Raw genomic sequence first — 15,246 nt, forward strand, 5'->3', positions numbered from 1 at the left:
AGCCTACCTAAACACTGCTCAAACTGTTTCAAGTCCTCCAGTAAAATTAAAAAGATAGTTTCTGCACAGCTTCCACACATTTCCTGCTGAATGCACTGCTACTAGGTAGAAGGCTACAGCTGAGGCAAGCTTTATTCTGTGTGATGCCAGGCTGCAGTGCCCATCACTGGCAAGAAAAGAGGGGCAGGATGAAACAAGGCTGATTACTTGACTGAAACCACTCTGCAACACAGCAGAATGGATTGATTGTAAACTTGTTCACGGAGCACTACACCCTAAAAAGTTATCTACATCCACAATTTTGCTGCTTCTTCTGTAAACAGTTGTTTCAGGAAGACTTAACTTCTACCTGTAAATTCTGTGTCTCTTATCTCATTAGATCATCACAGGCTTCATAACTGCAATAAAGCACTTAAAAAGACGTCTTACAAAGTCTGATAGTGATAGGACAAGGAGGAATGACTTTAAACTAAAAGAAGGGAGATTCAGGCTAGATGTTAGGAAGAAATCTTTCACTCAGGGTGGTGAGGCATTGGAACAAGTGCCCAAAAGCTATGGGTGCCCCACCCCTGCTGGTGTTCAAAGCCAGGTTGGAGGGGCACCTGGGCAGCCTGAGCTGGTGGGTGGCAGCCCTGCCCACAGCGGGGGTTGGAACTGGAAGGTCTTTAAGGTCCCTTCTAACCTAAGCCATCCTGTGATTCTGGAAGGATCTGTTTACAAGTTAGCCAAGACAAACAAGCACTTGGAGTTTAAAGATGGAAATAACACCAGCCGTGAGCAAACACTAAAACCACTTAATCAGCGCATTTTCCTATTTCTACAGTGGTTACTTCCTACATTTCTTTGGGGCAAGATAAAAATCTGTTACTAACACAAAACACCACAGATATCATCACATGCTGACCAAGCAAAGACTTCTACTAGCCAATTCCGTACAAAGAACCAGACAGGTACTTAGAAGCTGCAGAAGGCAATTCATTTACAGACACTGCCTAAGGAAAGTGCCAAGCAGGGGGACTTTACAAGATTCAGAAGCTGACAGCAATATCCACACGCACCTTTGGGATTTGATTTAGTGGTTTAGTGGGTATGATGGTGTTAGGAGGATGGTTGGACTAGACGATCTTGTAGGTCCTTTCCAAGCTAATGCACCTATGAACCTATGAACCACCTGAGAATCCCAGCCACACATCAGCATCCCTCTAAAACATTGTCACAACATGACCAAGGCAAACAAGTGTCCAGACTTCACTGGTAGTCAGAGCAGGAAAATGCCAGCCAGAAGAGCTAAAGAAAATGGAACAGTTGTTTTGGAATCACAGAACAAACTTGTGGCTTAGGTCACTACAAACTGAAGTCAATGGGACTTCTGACAGAGTTCCACCACAAGAGGAAAGAACTGGGTAAACACCATAGAAGAACCAAGTGCTTCATATCCAAGTACTTTGTGTTTTATACTCTTCCCAGAAGCCTGGTCATTCAACACTGTTAACTGCTTTCAGCCACCTTCCCCCATCTTTTCAACTGATTACGGGGCACAGGGAACTCCCCCCTGAGCTAGCTCTATGGAAGGGAAGCCCTGGTGCTACCCCTTTTTTATATTTATACCAACAACATGACTGCAACAGTTCCAATATAATTTATATATAGCTCTATGGCTTATTTCCAGGCAGAAGTAACTCAATGCTGGTGTACATGTGTTTAGACCGCAGCAATTGGAAAGAATGTCCCATAAACACTGTCAACTTGGCTGTTCCACTGTGACCAAACAGGCACTACGACAGCAGAAACACAAGCCATGCCAGGAATACAAAATTAATATCTATATATTATCCAGCAAGAAGCTAATCGAGCCACTTGCCACCTGCATAGCACTGACAGACTTCCACTGTGGTCCCAACGGATTTATAGCTGTAAGTTAATAGTCAGCTCCTATCATATCAAGATATACTGTCTGACTGCCAAGAGACCACGCAGAAATGACCATGGTGTGCAACAGTGTAAGGGTAGACATGCAATACACAGAGCATCTGCCAGGGTCCTCTTGCATTTCAAAGTAATCTTATGAACTTATGCTCTGGACAATAGTCAGCTTTGCACAGTGCTATTTGCAAAGCCTGCTTGTACTGAATATACTTGCACCACTACCATGTATTAACAAGATTGACTTGAGCCCAAACACTACAGAACTCCAGGCCTGAAGCAAGGGCAGGGCACTGGAGCCACAGAGCCAGCTCCATGGAGGTGATGGAGGTGCCTGATACAAACCCATAGGATGCTGATCCCATCAAAAAATAACAAAACCCTCTTGTCTTCCCTTAGGTCTGAATCCAACGTGACTGGACCCTAAAGAGGAGAAAAGCATGATCAGCTCTGCAGAAATACCTAGAAAGGTATTTATGTGATGTGGAGAAGTAAGGGACCAAAATCTCAGGCTTTCCAGAGACAGGACCACATCTACCTTGCCCTCTGCTAAGAACAACTCAGCCATATTTTTTCAAAATCTGTGCATAACTTTGAGGAAGAGCCTTCCTGAGCACATTAGGCCAGCATCTCATCTGGATCATAGAAGGCTCCATCTGAGAGCTTCTGACTGGGGAGAAAAGGGAAAACCACTTCTGCATTCTGGAGACAATGATGGGGGTACAGAGGGTAAATGGAACAATGCAGAATTTCTCTGGTGAACTGCACACTCAGTGGATGGGATACAACGAGTCTCTGTTTCAAACTCCACAAAACTTGTTAGCAGTGTGACCAGGGAATATGGATTAACAAAGTGCTGCTGAGATGGCAAAAAAAAAAAAAACGCATAAAGACAACTGCATAATATACATATAAGGCATGCAAACATCTCATGTGCGTGAGATGAATCATCATACATGGACACTGATCTCGCCATCAGCCACAGAGGTACTTATCCCTTCATCCATTGGGTGAAGTGGAACCACTCACGCTGCCTCACACACAATTAAAGCACATGATTTTTTCTTTTTTTAAAACCTTCAAGGTCATCATCACTGTAAAAACATTACAGAGTTGTGTAAGACTGCATATTACAGCTGTAACACAACACCAGTGTCTCTCTATAGAGGAAGGGGGTAAGTTACTGTACCAACAGGCACATTAAGCAGCATACACTCAAACAGAAGAGAGTATGCTCCTCCTATTAAACACACACGCATGTAGAAAAATAGAAACATACTCATACTATCATCCAGCGAGGCCCCAGCATTTAAATATCCTCTACAGCACAAAATCCTGCTTGGCAGCTGTTTACAGTACTTTCCTTTCTGGGGATACAAGGAAAGGCATCCAAATTAAATCATCCTGGATAGCAGGAGGGCAGGGCTTGGGTCAGAACCCAGGCAGGCAGGCCTGGAAGTAAATCCCTTTGCCAGAGGGGTGGCCACATCCCACAGGCAGCAATCCCGCCACTTCCCAGAGGCAACACCCCTGCCCTGCAAGAGAAATCACCCGCTTTGACATTTTATAACAGATTTTGCTTCTAAGCCCTCCCTTCTGCCCAAACCACTTCTGTAGCTTATGCTGATCACTGATGACCTATAGCTTTGCCATTGCTTCCCACAAAAGCTCCCCAGTTCCAGCAACCCCCCAGTCAAGAGGCAGACCCCCAGCTGCTTTCCCCATTATCAAGGGCAGCCCCCAGCTCCTGCCTGTCCCAAGTCCTGGCTTCAATGAACAGCCCTCTCATTTCCAAAGGCTGTGGCTAGGGCGGGCCGGCAGCTCCTCCCTGTACCGCAGGCCCCAAGTGCCAGAGGAAAACACCAAGAGTTTGCATTGCTTGCCAACAAACCTCCAGGCAGTAGGTGATGAGTATTCCCAATTGTTTTAAACCTCTGGAAAGTACTGGCACAAAATTACATACTTCCTTGCAACAAGTACTCTTCCCAGGACTCTCATTCAGCAGTATTTCCCCACTCTTGGTTACCTCAGGAGCTCCCCAGTTTTTGGATGCCCTGAAAAACCCTTCTGTTTCACAACAGAGGCAAGTTTTCCCAGAGTGACAAAAGCAATTAATTTCTCACGGCAGAGATATAGAGCTGGAAGCTGCCCACTACAACTTATTCAACATCACCTGCCAGCAAGGCCAGCGTTATTATCCAGTGCAAACCAGTGCCCTCCTCCAGCCTTGCTGGTCAGCTTGAAACCTGGGACACGAGAGCTGCCACCATGCAGGATCACTGCCTGGTGGCAGTGGCAGCACACTATGTAGGGTTTGTCTGGACCGGTGGCTGGGCTTGCTGCTTGTTCCCAAGCCTGAGTTCAAACTACCTGCCAGGCTCACCAAGGGCACGCACATACAGCATGCAAACCCCAGGCCCACAGCGCCGGGCACGCGGCACGCCAAAACGCGCGTGGGAGGGCGGAGCCACTGCGGGTTACCACGCCCCCTTCGCACATTGGCTGGCTGCATCTCCACGGCAACGGGCTGCAGCAAGTCCCGCCCCCGAGCGCTCTGCTTGCGGGAGCGCTGCGGCGAAACGTTGCGTGCGGGGAGCTCCGTTCCCGGCACGGCTGGGGCGTTCCGCACTTGAGACCACTGCATCTAGTGCGGAACTGGGAGATGAGCCAAATGCAAGGAGTTTACACAGCTGTCATAAACCCCTGGGTACTGAGACACTTTGCAGTAAGTGGATAAGTATCCTGTCTGTTTTACGTTGAGGGAAAACTGACACGGAGGCGGCCCGAATTGCCAAGTGCAGAGCCCAGACCGCGAGCTGCATCACAGAGCCGCACTGCTCTGCTCCATGGCCGGCCTGCCTCGATGCATTTCAGCAGCATGGAAACAACGGGTAGCGGCGTGAGAAGTGTCACTCTTAGTCCAGACAAAGCTCCTCTGGAGCAAAGTCATAGGTTCAGCAACGGGTCGGTTTTTGTTTCCCTTCAAATGAAAGCACCTCTAGTACAAACAGGACTTCAAAGGCACAGGGCCCCTTCTGTGCTACTCAGAAGGTAAGCACCATGTTTCAGAGGCCTTGGGTGAGCTTGAAGGCTAACACTTGAGCACACGAGACTTTACTGCACTTCATCCACCACCTCCTTGCACTGTGCCCGTCCAGCAGCAGAGAAGGGTTTCTGAGCAGGCAGAACTGCATTTCACTGTGCCTACCTGGAAGAGGAAGAGCAGAGCTTTACAAATCTGTACCACCGAATCCACTGACACTGGCGTGAAGTCATTCTTTTTGTCTTTCAGAAACTCCATCTGTCTGCTCTCAAGGCATTTGTTAATGCTGTGACTCTGTTAAAAATTCAACTCACAATAAGCTGATTTCTTCCGGGGAAATGAGTCTCTCTGGATCCATAATGGGGGAAGCTTCAGCCCAACTATGCAAATTGCTTGGGAGGGGCAGAAATTAAAGGACCATCACTGTAAGGAGTAGTACCTGTAATGAAGGAATGTCACCCCTCCAATTCCATCAGGTAATAAATTTCATAATAGTTGTTAACTCAACTTAGACTTCTTGAACAATTGTGAATCTTAATACTGTATTTTGCAGAGCAAGCGGGACTGGCTTTTATTGCTCCTGGCTTGGAAACACTAAATACACCAGCAGTTCATAGACTTTTCTATAGTACTATTTTCAATCTAAGTTTCTCCACAGTAACTAACAACAGTCTTGGCCTCCTGGGACGTTAGCAAAATTACAAGGCTTACTTGGGTTTCCACAGCTCTAATTCATACAGCTCTTAATCTGCCTGTGCCTTGTTGGAGAGGAATCATCACTAGAGCTACTGAAATCATTAATGACAACAGAACCAAATCAGCACTTCCAACAGCATCGTTTGGGGACTTTTAAGCAAATAACTCTAAATGAACACAGAGGCCTCAAGTAGGAGAAGTGAGAAACATCTCTGGTAATCTCCAGGAGGCTGGGGTTCGTGGCTAAGGCTAAGATTGAATCTTGATCCTCAAAGGCCAAATTTCTAGTTCTGTTTCAGACTTCCTGTGGGAGTTAGGAGCCATGGCTGCGTAGGAAAAGCATTCTTTCCTCCTCCACCACCACTCCCCCCCTAAAAAGATAAAACAGTGAGGGGGCATTTCTTTCTTTGAAGCCTAAAACTGCTTTGAGCAGGGTCTACTTCATCATGTCTGTTCAGCGTTCACTGAAGCAAGATAAAGATGGGATGCTCCTGTAGCTTATGGCCATTCAAACACAGTGGCTCACCTTTGTACTACTATTTTTGAAGTCCGCTCACATGGCACAGATCTACTACTGGTCACAACAGCCACAGGCCTCAGTCATATTTTTTAGCACAACACATGGAAACGCTCAGGGCAAGGCTGTCCAGTGCCGTGAAAGGAAAGCAAACACTGGGAGGTTTTCTGAACTGCAGGAGCCACTCTTTAGCGAGCACAGCCTCGGCAGAGTTGCAGGGTTTCAGGTACAGGGAACAGCCCACATGTAGAGCTGGAATCCGGAGCAGAGCACACCACAACCCTGCTGAACCCACACAGGGGCTCTCAGAAGTGTCAGCTGAGCAGGGAGAGGTACAGCAGACAGAAGCAGAAGCCTAAAGTGAGCGAGACTGGGCTTGGCACTAGTGAATTATTCAGACTTTAGCTGGAGTCACTCGGCACTAATATCAGGGCCCATTCTGCTAAGCACCATTTGAGCACCGTGTAAGTACCACTCCCTGCCCCAAACACCAAAACAAGAGACTGCTGTAAAATAAGCCAAAGACAAGCTAGCATGGTATTTGCTTTCGGTCTCAGAGAGAAATCTGTTCCAAGGCTCACCAAGCAACTTCTTCCCAAGACCTGATCAACAGGATGCAAGCTCTGCCAAGCCAACAAAATGCTGTGTGCCAATGCCTCAGCTGGAAATGGAGGTGAGGCCCTGCTTTCCAACAAACAAATTATTACATAATAGATATACATTTTATCTTATTTGAGTCTGGGCCATTTCACAGGAGTCTGCAGACCCTTTATGAGACAAAAGCAAACAGTGGTCCTGCCTGGCCTGACTCCCAACCATCATTTCAACTGTTTTTGCAAACAAACCAGGTGATACACTACAGCCGCATACCCTTCAAACACAGACAGCAGAACAGCCAACGCACCATGGAAGAAGTCTCTTCCCACTGTGTCCATGGATGATTTTCTCCACAGCCCCCAGCATGCTATGCTGAAGAACTGCTCTGACCAGCAAGCAGCAAATACACCACCTGCAGCACCTCTGACCAGCTCTGAGTTCTGCCCTCCTACAGTTTCGGCCAGGCCTTTGGCAAAACACATACATCAGGCCACTGTAGAACAGCCCTCAAGCAGAAGGGGGTTGTCAACCTGTATGCACACAGCTTATCCAGCACAGCAAGGACAGAATAAAACCTGCTTATGGGTCTGTGCAGCCAGGTTAGATTTCTAAGTCCCACATGCCTTCTCAGAATACGCACCTCATCTGAGGGAGATGAAGAACAACATGCAATTCAAAACCTCAGCAGCTTTGAGAGGCCACCCAGGCAACCAGCACGTGACCACCCAGGGGATGCAATAACCATGTAAAAACTCACTCAGCAAGAGACCTGATTTGTGGCACTTACGCTAGCTGCGACTCAGCTGTTAGCTGGCCCCTCTGTGTGAGTCTTTCTGCTGTCCATCATGGTAAAGACAGCACATTACATGGGGGTGGACAGAAGAGTGGGATCTTCCCAGCAATCCTGTCTCAAGTTTGGCAGGAAGGATTACAGTGGTTCATGGATACAATTGCAGGGTACAAATCCAAGCACACTGAATCCCTATACACAAGAACAAGAAGCAATTGGTGCTGCTGTCCAAAGGCAGAAAAGCTTTGGCTTTGACAGGCCTCATGGCTATAACCCACATTCAGTACTCGCTGCACACTCCAATTCTGTCCAGGAGACTGAGTCTCGCGGCCCTGTAACCTCAAGACAGGGTGTAACATGCACAGATGTAGCCTGGAAAACCTGTGCATGTAAAACACAAGGTTATCTTGAGCACCATGTACTTGAGGATAAAACAGAAGGGACAAGAGCAGTTTAGTAGGAAAGGATTTAGCCCTTAAGCTCCAACACTCTCGATTGTTCCACTGACACCATCCACAGACAGTGAAGAACAGGTCTAGCCACAGAGAAGCTAATCAGCCTTTGTCTTCTGCTTTAAGAGGCACTGTTATAAGCCTGACTAGAGACAGACACGAAATCCCTTCTATCTCCGGATGGCAGCTCCAAAGCTGTTGAAGCAATTGAGTGCATTTAGGCCGAGCTGTGCAGAGATCCCCAGCTATCAGCGGGGGTCAAGCAACACTCAGGGATATTGAAGTAGAGAAGGCACAGCAACAGCAGGCCAGATCTGGGCTAGGAGCATCCCCTCAGCTGTGCCACTGGCTCCACTGGTCCCAAAGCTGGAAAACAATGTCCATGAGGAAGCCAGCAGGCTTTGCTGAGGTGAAACCACGTTGTTCACAAAAACTTACAAAGAACTGTACTCTGTAACAAGCCTCAGCTGCACCTTCAACAATTTAATAAGAGGTGATGATTTTTGAAGCACACATACCACTGATTCAAACTCATGTGTGTTTTGGTTCTGTTCCAGTTCAGGCTCAACAACTCTCAGCTGATCCAGCTAAGACCAGTAGTAGCAGCCTGAACTGATTCATCTTGAAAGCTGTAACGTTTTCGCATTAAAAGGATTGGGCACTGGAGGCAGGAAGCTACAGGCAGGCCAGAAGTATTACTCTATTCCCTGTGTCCAGGATGGCTTGTGGCCCCAGCCAAACCCTGCAGCTTCTCAGGGGAACTAAGGAGAAGTAGAAGAACTATGTTAGAAATGGGCTGTCAAGCCGCCACAGAACTGCTTTTCTGTGCCTTTGCCCACTCCGCTCACAGGTAGGACACAGAGAGACACACATGGGTGTTTTTCCCCTACCATTACCAAGGACGTGCCAACAAGCCAATGGGAAACCACAGACTGGCAACCAGAACAGACCTCTCCTCACCAGAGGACAGGAAGCTCCATCCCGCTAGGAGCAGCACAGGGCTCATTTTCAGAACAAAAGCTCTCAAAAAGGTTTTGCAACCACACAGTCCAACCCAGCACCATGCAGCAGGAACAAGTGTTCGAACCACACACGTTCACATGACATTTGATGAAGGGGATACCACAGTACAACAGTCCCTGTGCTGGAAACCTCCTGCTGGGAAATTTCAGATTTCATTCAAAGCATGACTCTAAACTCACAACTTGAAATATTTCTAGCTTAGAAAAAAGCAGGAAAGATCAAAGAAATAAGCTGCAAATTCAAAGTGTGTCTCTTTGACTCTCTGGCTTACTCTTTTAAGTAGAAGTCTGTAAGCAGATTTTGTAACAATTTGTTTTCACACTGATGCCCATGATCTGGTTTGATTAAGGACCCCCCTCTTCACACATGCATTTAAAAAAAAAAAAAAAAGATGCCAGCAGAGCTTGGCAATATGAATGTTCCCTGCGGGAACCCGTACCTGCTCCAGTATGCTACTTCTGTATGCACATTTCTGTTGCCAGGTTGCAGGGTGCTCAGAGCAGCCAGGGCACTTTAGCAACAGGAGATGGCTCATGTCTGCCTTGCTTCCCTACTGTCCTGCCACTGCCTCCCATGCAGCATGAGCAAAGGCACTCAGTTCCCAGTTTTTAACTCTGTCTCTCTACTGGAATCACAAGCATGGTGACCAGATGCATAGCTGGGTTTCTGGTAGGTCTAGTAATCCTCTAGAAACTGAACACAAGCCAAACAACTTCTGTGAGGAAATTTTAGCTTCCAGACTCCATGCTAATACATTACAAGCCCAGCACTCAGCAGGCCTCGACGTAAGTCATCATACTCTGAGCCTGTACTGGTTCAACATAAAAAAATATATATATATAAAAAAGGCCTGGAGAGGACAGGAATAATGGATTAACACATCCATAGCCATGAAGAAAAGCGTAAACACAGAGCTAGTCATGTGGCAAAAGAAATTGAGATTCCCACAAAACAGAAGTTGTTTTCAAAAAGCAGTAGGAAAACGATAGACACTGTATCCAGTCTGTCAACAAGCTTTACTTAGGGAACTCCTGTTTCTTTCCCCTATTTATTATGTTTTTAAAATATCCTTGATTACATGTAAGTTCCTTAATTTCATTTCCATAGAGATCTCCTTTGGGGAGTATGGAAGAATCACGTATTAATTGTGACAAGGAAAAAGTCCTAATAAAAGTCACAAAACAAGTTATTTTTCTTTTGTATAGCTCCCAAGTAACACATTGCATGTCCTGCACAGCCCTCAAGCAAAATATCTGTACTTACCCACACTCCCCCTTCCAGAGCAATGAACAAACAGATCTCTGCAGAGCCAGGCTCCCACAGCCTGCACCTTCCAGCCCAGCACTATGCAACTGCTTCGCTGAAAGGAGACAGATTCCACAGAGCTTCTCCTCAGCTGGACCAAGTGCCCAAGGGGTTTGTCCCTAACCACAGAGACAGCCTGACAGCACTCACACACCCAGAAGATTATTTAGGAAAGAGCAGAAACACAACAAAGTGAGGAATAAGAAAAGTAAAGTAAAGCAAAAAAAAATTACAGTTCATAGAAGTCAAGGCAGTGCCACTGGGGATGTTTATCCAACTCAGAGTAGCTACTCACAAAAAAGAGCCTGAAAGACTCAGAAGAACCACAGAGGTGAAGAGAGCTTGCTCTTTGCCTGCATCCCCACAAACCAAGAATCACCTTCCATGCATTAATCTAAGGCAACAGCCCTGCTCCATCACATGTAGCCAAAGGAACATTCAGCAGAGGCGACCAACCAAAAGCTGCATATTTCATAGACTCTTTCATACTTCCAGGTTCACCTCATTCATGTGACACACACCTCTCAGAGCAGTCAAAGAACACATCCATGGCAGAGGGAACATCTCCAAAGATTTCAAAAAGAGGAAAAAAAACTCCTCTGCTGGATCTTTGGTTAAGTGCACACTCCTGTTTGCCTTGCCCATCCGAGGAAGGCAGGCAAAGTCATTGAGAGAAATTCAGAACAGACTGTGTTGGGAAACCAACACCAGCACCTAACACCTCATCATAAGGAACTGCTTTTACCAGCCAACTCCCTCACTGATTAACTGCTCTCACTAGTAAGACACAAAACCCAGCCCTTAAACCTTAATTTGATGGTGTGGAATTAATCCATCATGTCCCCAGGGAGTCAGAAAGCCCCAACTGCGCAATGGATGCAATGGAGCTCTTCCAAAAGGCATGTGCAAGGCAAAACAAAGGAACAATCAGGTACCAGAGAGGGCATGGGATTTATAGCAGCTGACCCAAGGGAATACCTGCTTAACATAACTCATTGGTGTGTCAAGTTACTTGGTTTTCTCAGCTTCAGTTCTGAAACTGACCAGACTGAACTCAGCTCCTTTTCGCAGAGCTGGAGCCCCTGTACATGGTGGTATGGTGGCTTCTGGCTTTCCCACAGTACAGGTCAACTATCCACTCTTCAGAAACAAGCAGCAAGCAGGTTTCACTGGCAGCACCCAGGCTGCATTACATGCAGTACATGCATACACACGTATACACTGAGGCCAGCCACAATCACCAAGGACTCTCCTCTAGACAACTCTGAGGAAGCTGAGCAGGTTTTTCTCTTTTGTGGCAAGAGAGGAATTGTTCTTCGATAAAAAAGAGCCATCTCTGGGAACCTCCAATGAGAAACAGAGCTTCAAGCACAGGGTTTCATGCTGGGACAGGCCATTTAAACTAAGTTCTTTCTTTCTCCTGCAGTTTTACATACATTCCTTACTCCAGCAGATAATTTCCCAAGCACTACTGCTCTGAGGAAAATGAATGCACTTTGCATTCACATATTACAAGCATTTCTTATTTATTACTAGGTCTTCACACAGGGGGAGGGATTAACCTTTCTATTTATAGAGACAGAGCAATGCAAGCGCTGGGTGATTTGCCCAGGGTTACAAGTGAATCAGTAGTGGGGACAAAACCAGGTGCCCTGACTCAGATGTGCCTGTTGTCAACACAAGGAAATGCCACCCAGCTCCTCTTCTGACCACGGCTGAAGAGAAGTCATCCTCCTCTCCTCATGACACCAGTCAGTTCCCAGAGAGTGACCATCTGTCAGGCATCCTCTGCAACACCAAGAGGAACCACAGTTTTTTCAGATAAGGTCAACCGTACCTCAAACCAAGTGTCCCCTAGAGAAGGGAGAGCTTAAAGTGAAGCATACAGAGAAGAAAGCTCATTCAAGATGGCAGAACACAAATCCCATCTGAACACAAATCACATTTTCAGAGCATCCCACCTTTCCCCAGGTGCTCAAAGAACACTCCTTTGTGGGATGAAGAGCCATTGCTTACATGGAAAAACAGGTCCCTGTGTATTGTTAGTTGCCTGTAACACCAGGTAGCAGTTGAGAACATGGTGGAAGAGAAAGCTCTATGTTCCTCCTGCCAGTCATCCATAACAACACCATATGCTAGAATGAGGGAAACCCGAAAGCTTTCCAACACAGCATTACTTCAGGCTGGGTACTTCCAGTCACATCCAACATGTGAACATCCATGAACAAACCCTTTCAGGACCCAGCTAAAGATCCCAACTAAAAGACTGAAACCACATATCAGATGTTCTGTGTGTTTCTCTGGTCACCCCAAGTCTTCCAAAGAGGTATTTTCAACACAGATGGGACTGTAGGTGACAAAGTTAAAGCAAGCTGGCAGCACCATACAGCACTCACCTTATTGCCTATATCTTCACGCTTGTTCCCAGGCTTGCTTCTTCTCAGCTTGATGGAGGGGGAGCGAAGGAGGTTTTTGATCCGACTTGTTATTGTAGACCCTTCAACCGACATCATCTCCAGGTATCAGGAGGTATTACACCCCACACAAACTGTGCCTGGGGAACGAGCCCAGGTCTGAGGCAAGAATACTTGACAGCTCAGCTGGGTTTACGCGTGTTCATACATCTCAGCAACCCTGCTCCAAAGCTCCACTCCTGTTACTCTGCTATTCGCAGCGGCTGGCTGACCTTCCTTCTGCAGATTCCAGAGGATCAAATCAGGAGTAACCTAAACTGAAAGATGCACTCAGAGGTCAGTAAAATATCTGCAATAACATTTAAGCTTTGTTATTTGCAAGACATGCCAAATGCAGGACTTAATAATGAGGATGGGTTCACAATTATTCCTTCTCAGAGAATTCCACAAAAGATTATCCTTCTATTAGGATTCTATTAGGAGATTTAAACCAATTCAAAGCAGCAGACCCAAGATGTGGCACTCCCCGCACTTTGCTATCAGTCGCTAGACGATCTGTCCATCAGCCCCTTGCTTTTGCTCGAGACACGTCGGCTCCACCTCGGGCTCTGCAGCCCAGCGGCACAATGCCGCACTCGGTTATTAAGCGCAGAGAACAAACGCGAGGCAGCTTTTAACTCCCACAAATTGAGCTCTGCTTTAGGTACGCACACGGAACGGGCGACACCTGATAATAAAGGAACGTGACAGCTCCCATCCCCGCCGCTCCGCTCACGGGGGGGCTCGAGGAACTGCTGCCTCCAGGGAGCGCGGAGCTCCGGCCAAAGCCCTCCCCTCCGCACACCCCCGGAGCCGGCCGGAGAGACCGGGGCAAAGCCTGCGGCAAATCACCCCCACGGCAGCCGTGCAAAATGGGGGCTTGGAGGGGGGGAGGGTTGGGAACGACGACAGAGAAGCAGCGAGCCGAGGGACGGCGGAGCCCCCAAACGGCGCGACCCCGAGTCCCGCGCCCACGGCCGCAGCCTCGCCTACCTGCCGCCCGGGAGCCGCTCTGCCGGGGACCACGGCGCCCCGCAGTGCCTGCCCATGCAGCCGGCCTCCCTGAGGAGGGGCCGTCGTGCGAGCCGCCCCCGCGGGCGGGGCGGGGGCGGGAGCCGCTCCCTCAGCGGCGGCGAAGGGGGCGGCTCCGCGCTTTCAGGCCGCGGCCAGAAGCGGAGGATCGCCCGCCCGGCCCCGTGGCCGTCCCGGGCCGAGCGTCCGCCCGCCCGCGCCGCCCAACCGCTGTCCCCGGCGGCCTCAGCGCCGCCCCCGGGCCGCCCGCCCGCGGTCCCGGCCGCGCTACGGCACCTCGCGCGGGCCAAGCAGGGAGAGACGGGGCAGCGCGCGCGCCCCTGGCGGAGGGATTGCGCGGCGCGAGCGCGGCCGTTAGCGGGAGGGGGCGGGACAGCGGCGGCGTGCTGTGGGGCGCGGGGATCGTTGTGGTGCTGCGTGTGGGAGGCACCAACCACCGCTGAGGCGGTGGTGGCCTCCGAGCCCTAGGTGCTGTCACAGGGCGGGGATGCAGGGTGAAGCGCACTCCGGGAGTTCAAAGAAACTCCGCGTGTCCGCTCTGGCCCAGAGTGCGTCCCCACACCGACAGCCGAAAGGGGAGGAGAGAAACCGGCGTTTCTTGGTGTGGAAAAGCCCTCCCCGTTCCTAAGAGCAGAAGGAGGGCTGTGAGAAAGAAGGGGACAGACTCTTCAGCAGGGTCTGTTGTGATAGGACGAGGGGAACTGGTTTCAAACTAAAAGAGGGGAAGATTTTGATTGGATATAAGGAGGAAGTTTTTTACAATAAAGGTGGTGAGGCACTGGAACAGATTGTCCAGAGCTGAGGTGGGTGCCCCATCCCTGGAGACACTCAAGGTCGGGCTGGAGGGACTCTGATCACCCTGATGTAGCTGTAGATGTCCCTGTTCACAAGGGATGGTGGAGATGTATGCCTGGCAGATGCTGTTTAACTGCAGCCAGTGTTCTTCAGGTCCTGGATGCTGAGTGCAGAGTGATGTGATGTGTGATTACAATTCTTTGTGACTGTGAGACTAACTGCCTCTGAAACATCAGCGCGCTTCAGAAGTCATGGGAAAGGAACTGGGACAGGGAAACCAATGGTTCTGACTTTCCAAGTAATGCTTACTCCCCTTGTAATTACACAAAACAAGATGAAATGTCACTTATTTTATTTCAGTTCATTCTGAAGAGAAGGATTTTACCAATGACTTTAAAGAAACTTTTTCTAGGCTTTTATTAGTATAAATACTTTCTATTTTTATTTTGGTCCTATTAATACAAAGGAAAAACAAGCAGGAATCACCAGCTTCCTCTAGACATTGCAGTACAAGTCCTACTGCACACCTCTGTCACCAGAAGGGCCTGGTTTTCCAATTCTAACGTCAGATTTGTGAAGGATTAGTGCCAAACCCTTGCACTGACACCACAGCCATGAGA

The 15,246-nt window shown here is 48.4% G+C and overlaps 1 protein-coding gene across 5 annotated transcripts in view; it reads right to left on the minus strand.

Moving 5' to 3' along the window:
* MAPKBP1 (mitogen-activated protein kinase binding protein 1) overlaps positions 1-13,052 on the minus strand; it is an 88,720-nt gene extending 75,668 nt beyond the window's left edge. For 4 of the 5 annotated variants that reach the window (XM_065754801.1, XM_065754804.1, XM_065754802.1 and 1 more), the window contains exon 1: positions 12,743-13,052. In XM_065754801.1, coding sequence (XP_065610873.1) covers positions 12,743-12,859 — 117 coding nt within the window. In that variant the 5' untranslated portion in view covers positions 12,860-13,052. The remainder of the gene's footprint in view (positions 1-12,742) is intronic. The other variant, XM_065754803.1, reaches the window with a different exon arrangement.
* Positions 13,053-15,246: the final 2,194 nt, after the last annotated feature.

Source organism: Cyrtonyx montezumae, unplaced genomic scaffold (genome assembly GCF_038088225.1).
Source record: "Cyrtonyx montezumae isolate F1298 unplaced genomic scaffold, pur_monq_1.0 scaffold_10, whole genome shotgun sequence".
Taxonomy (NCBI): domain Eukaryota; kingdom Metazoa; phylum Chordata; class Aves; order Galliformes; family Odontophoridae; genus Cyrtonyx; species Cyrtonyx montezumae.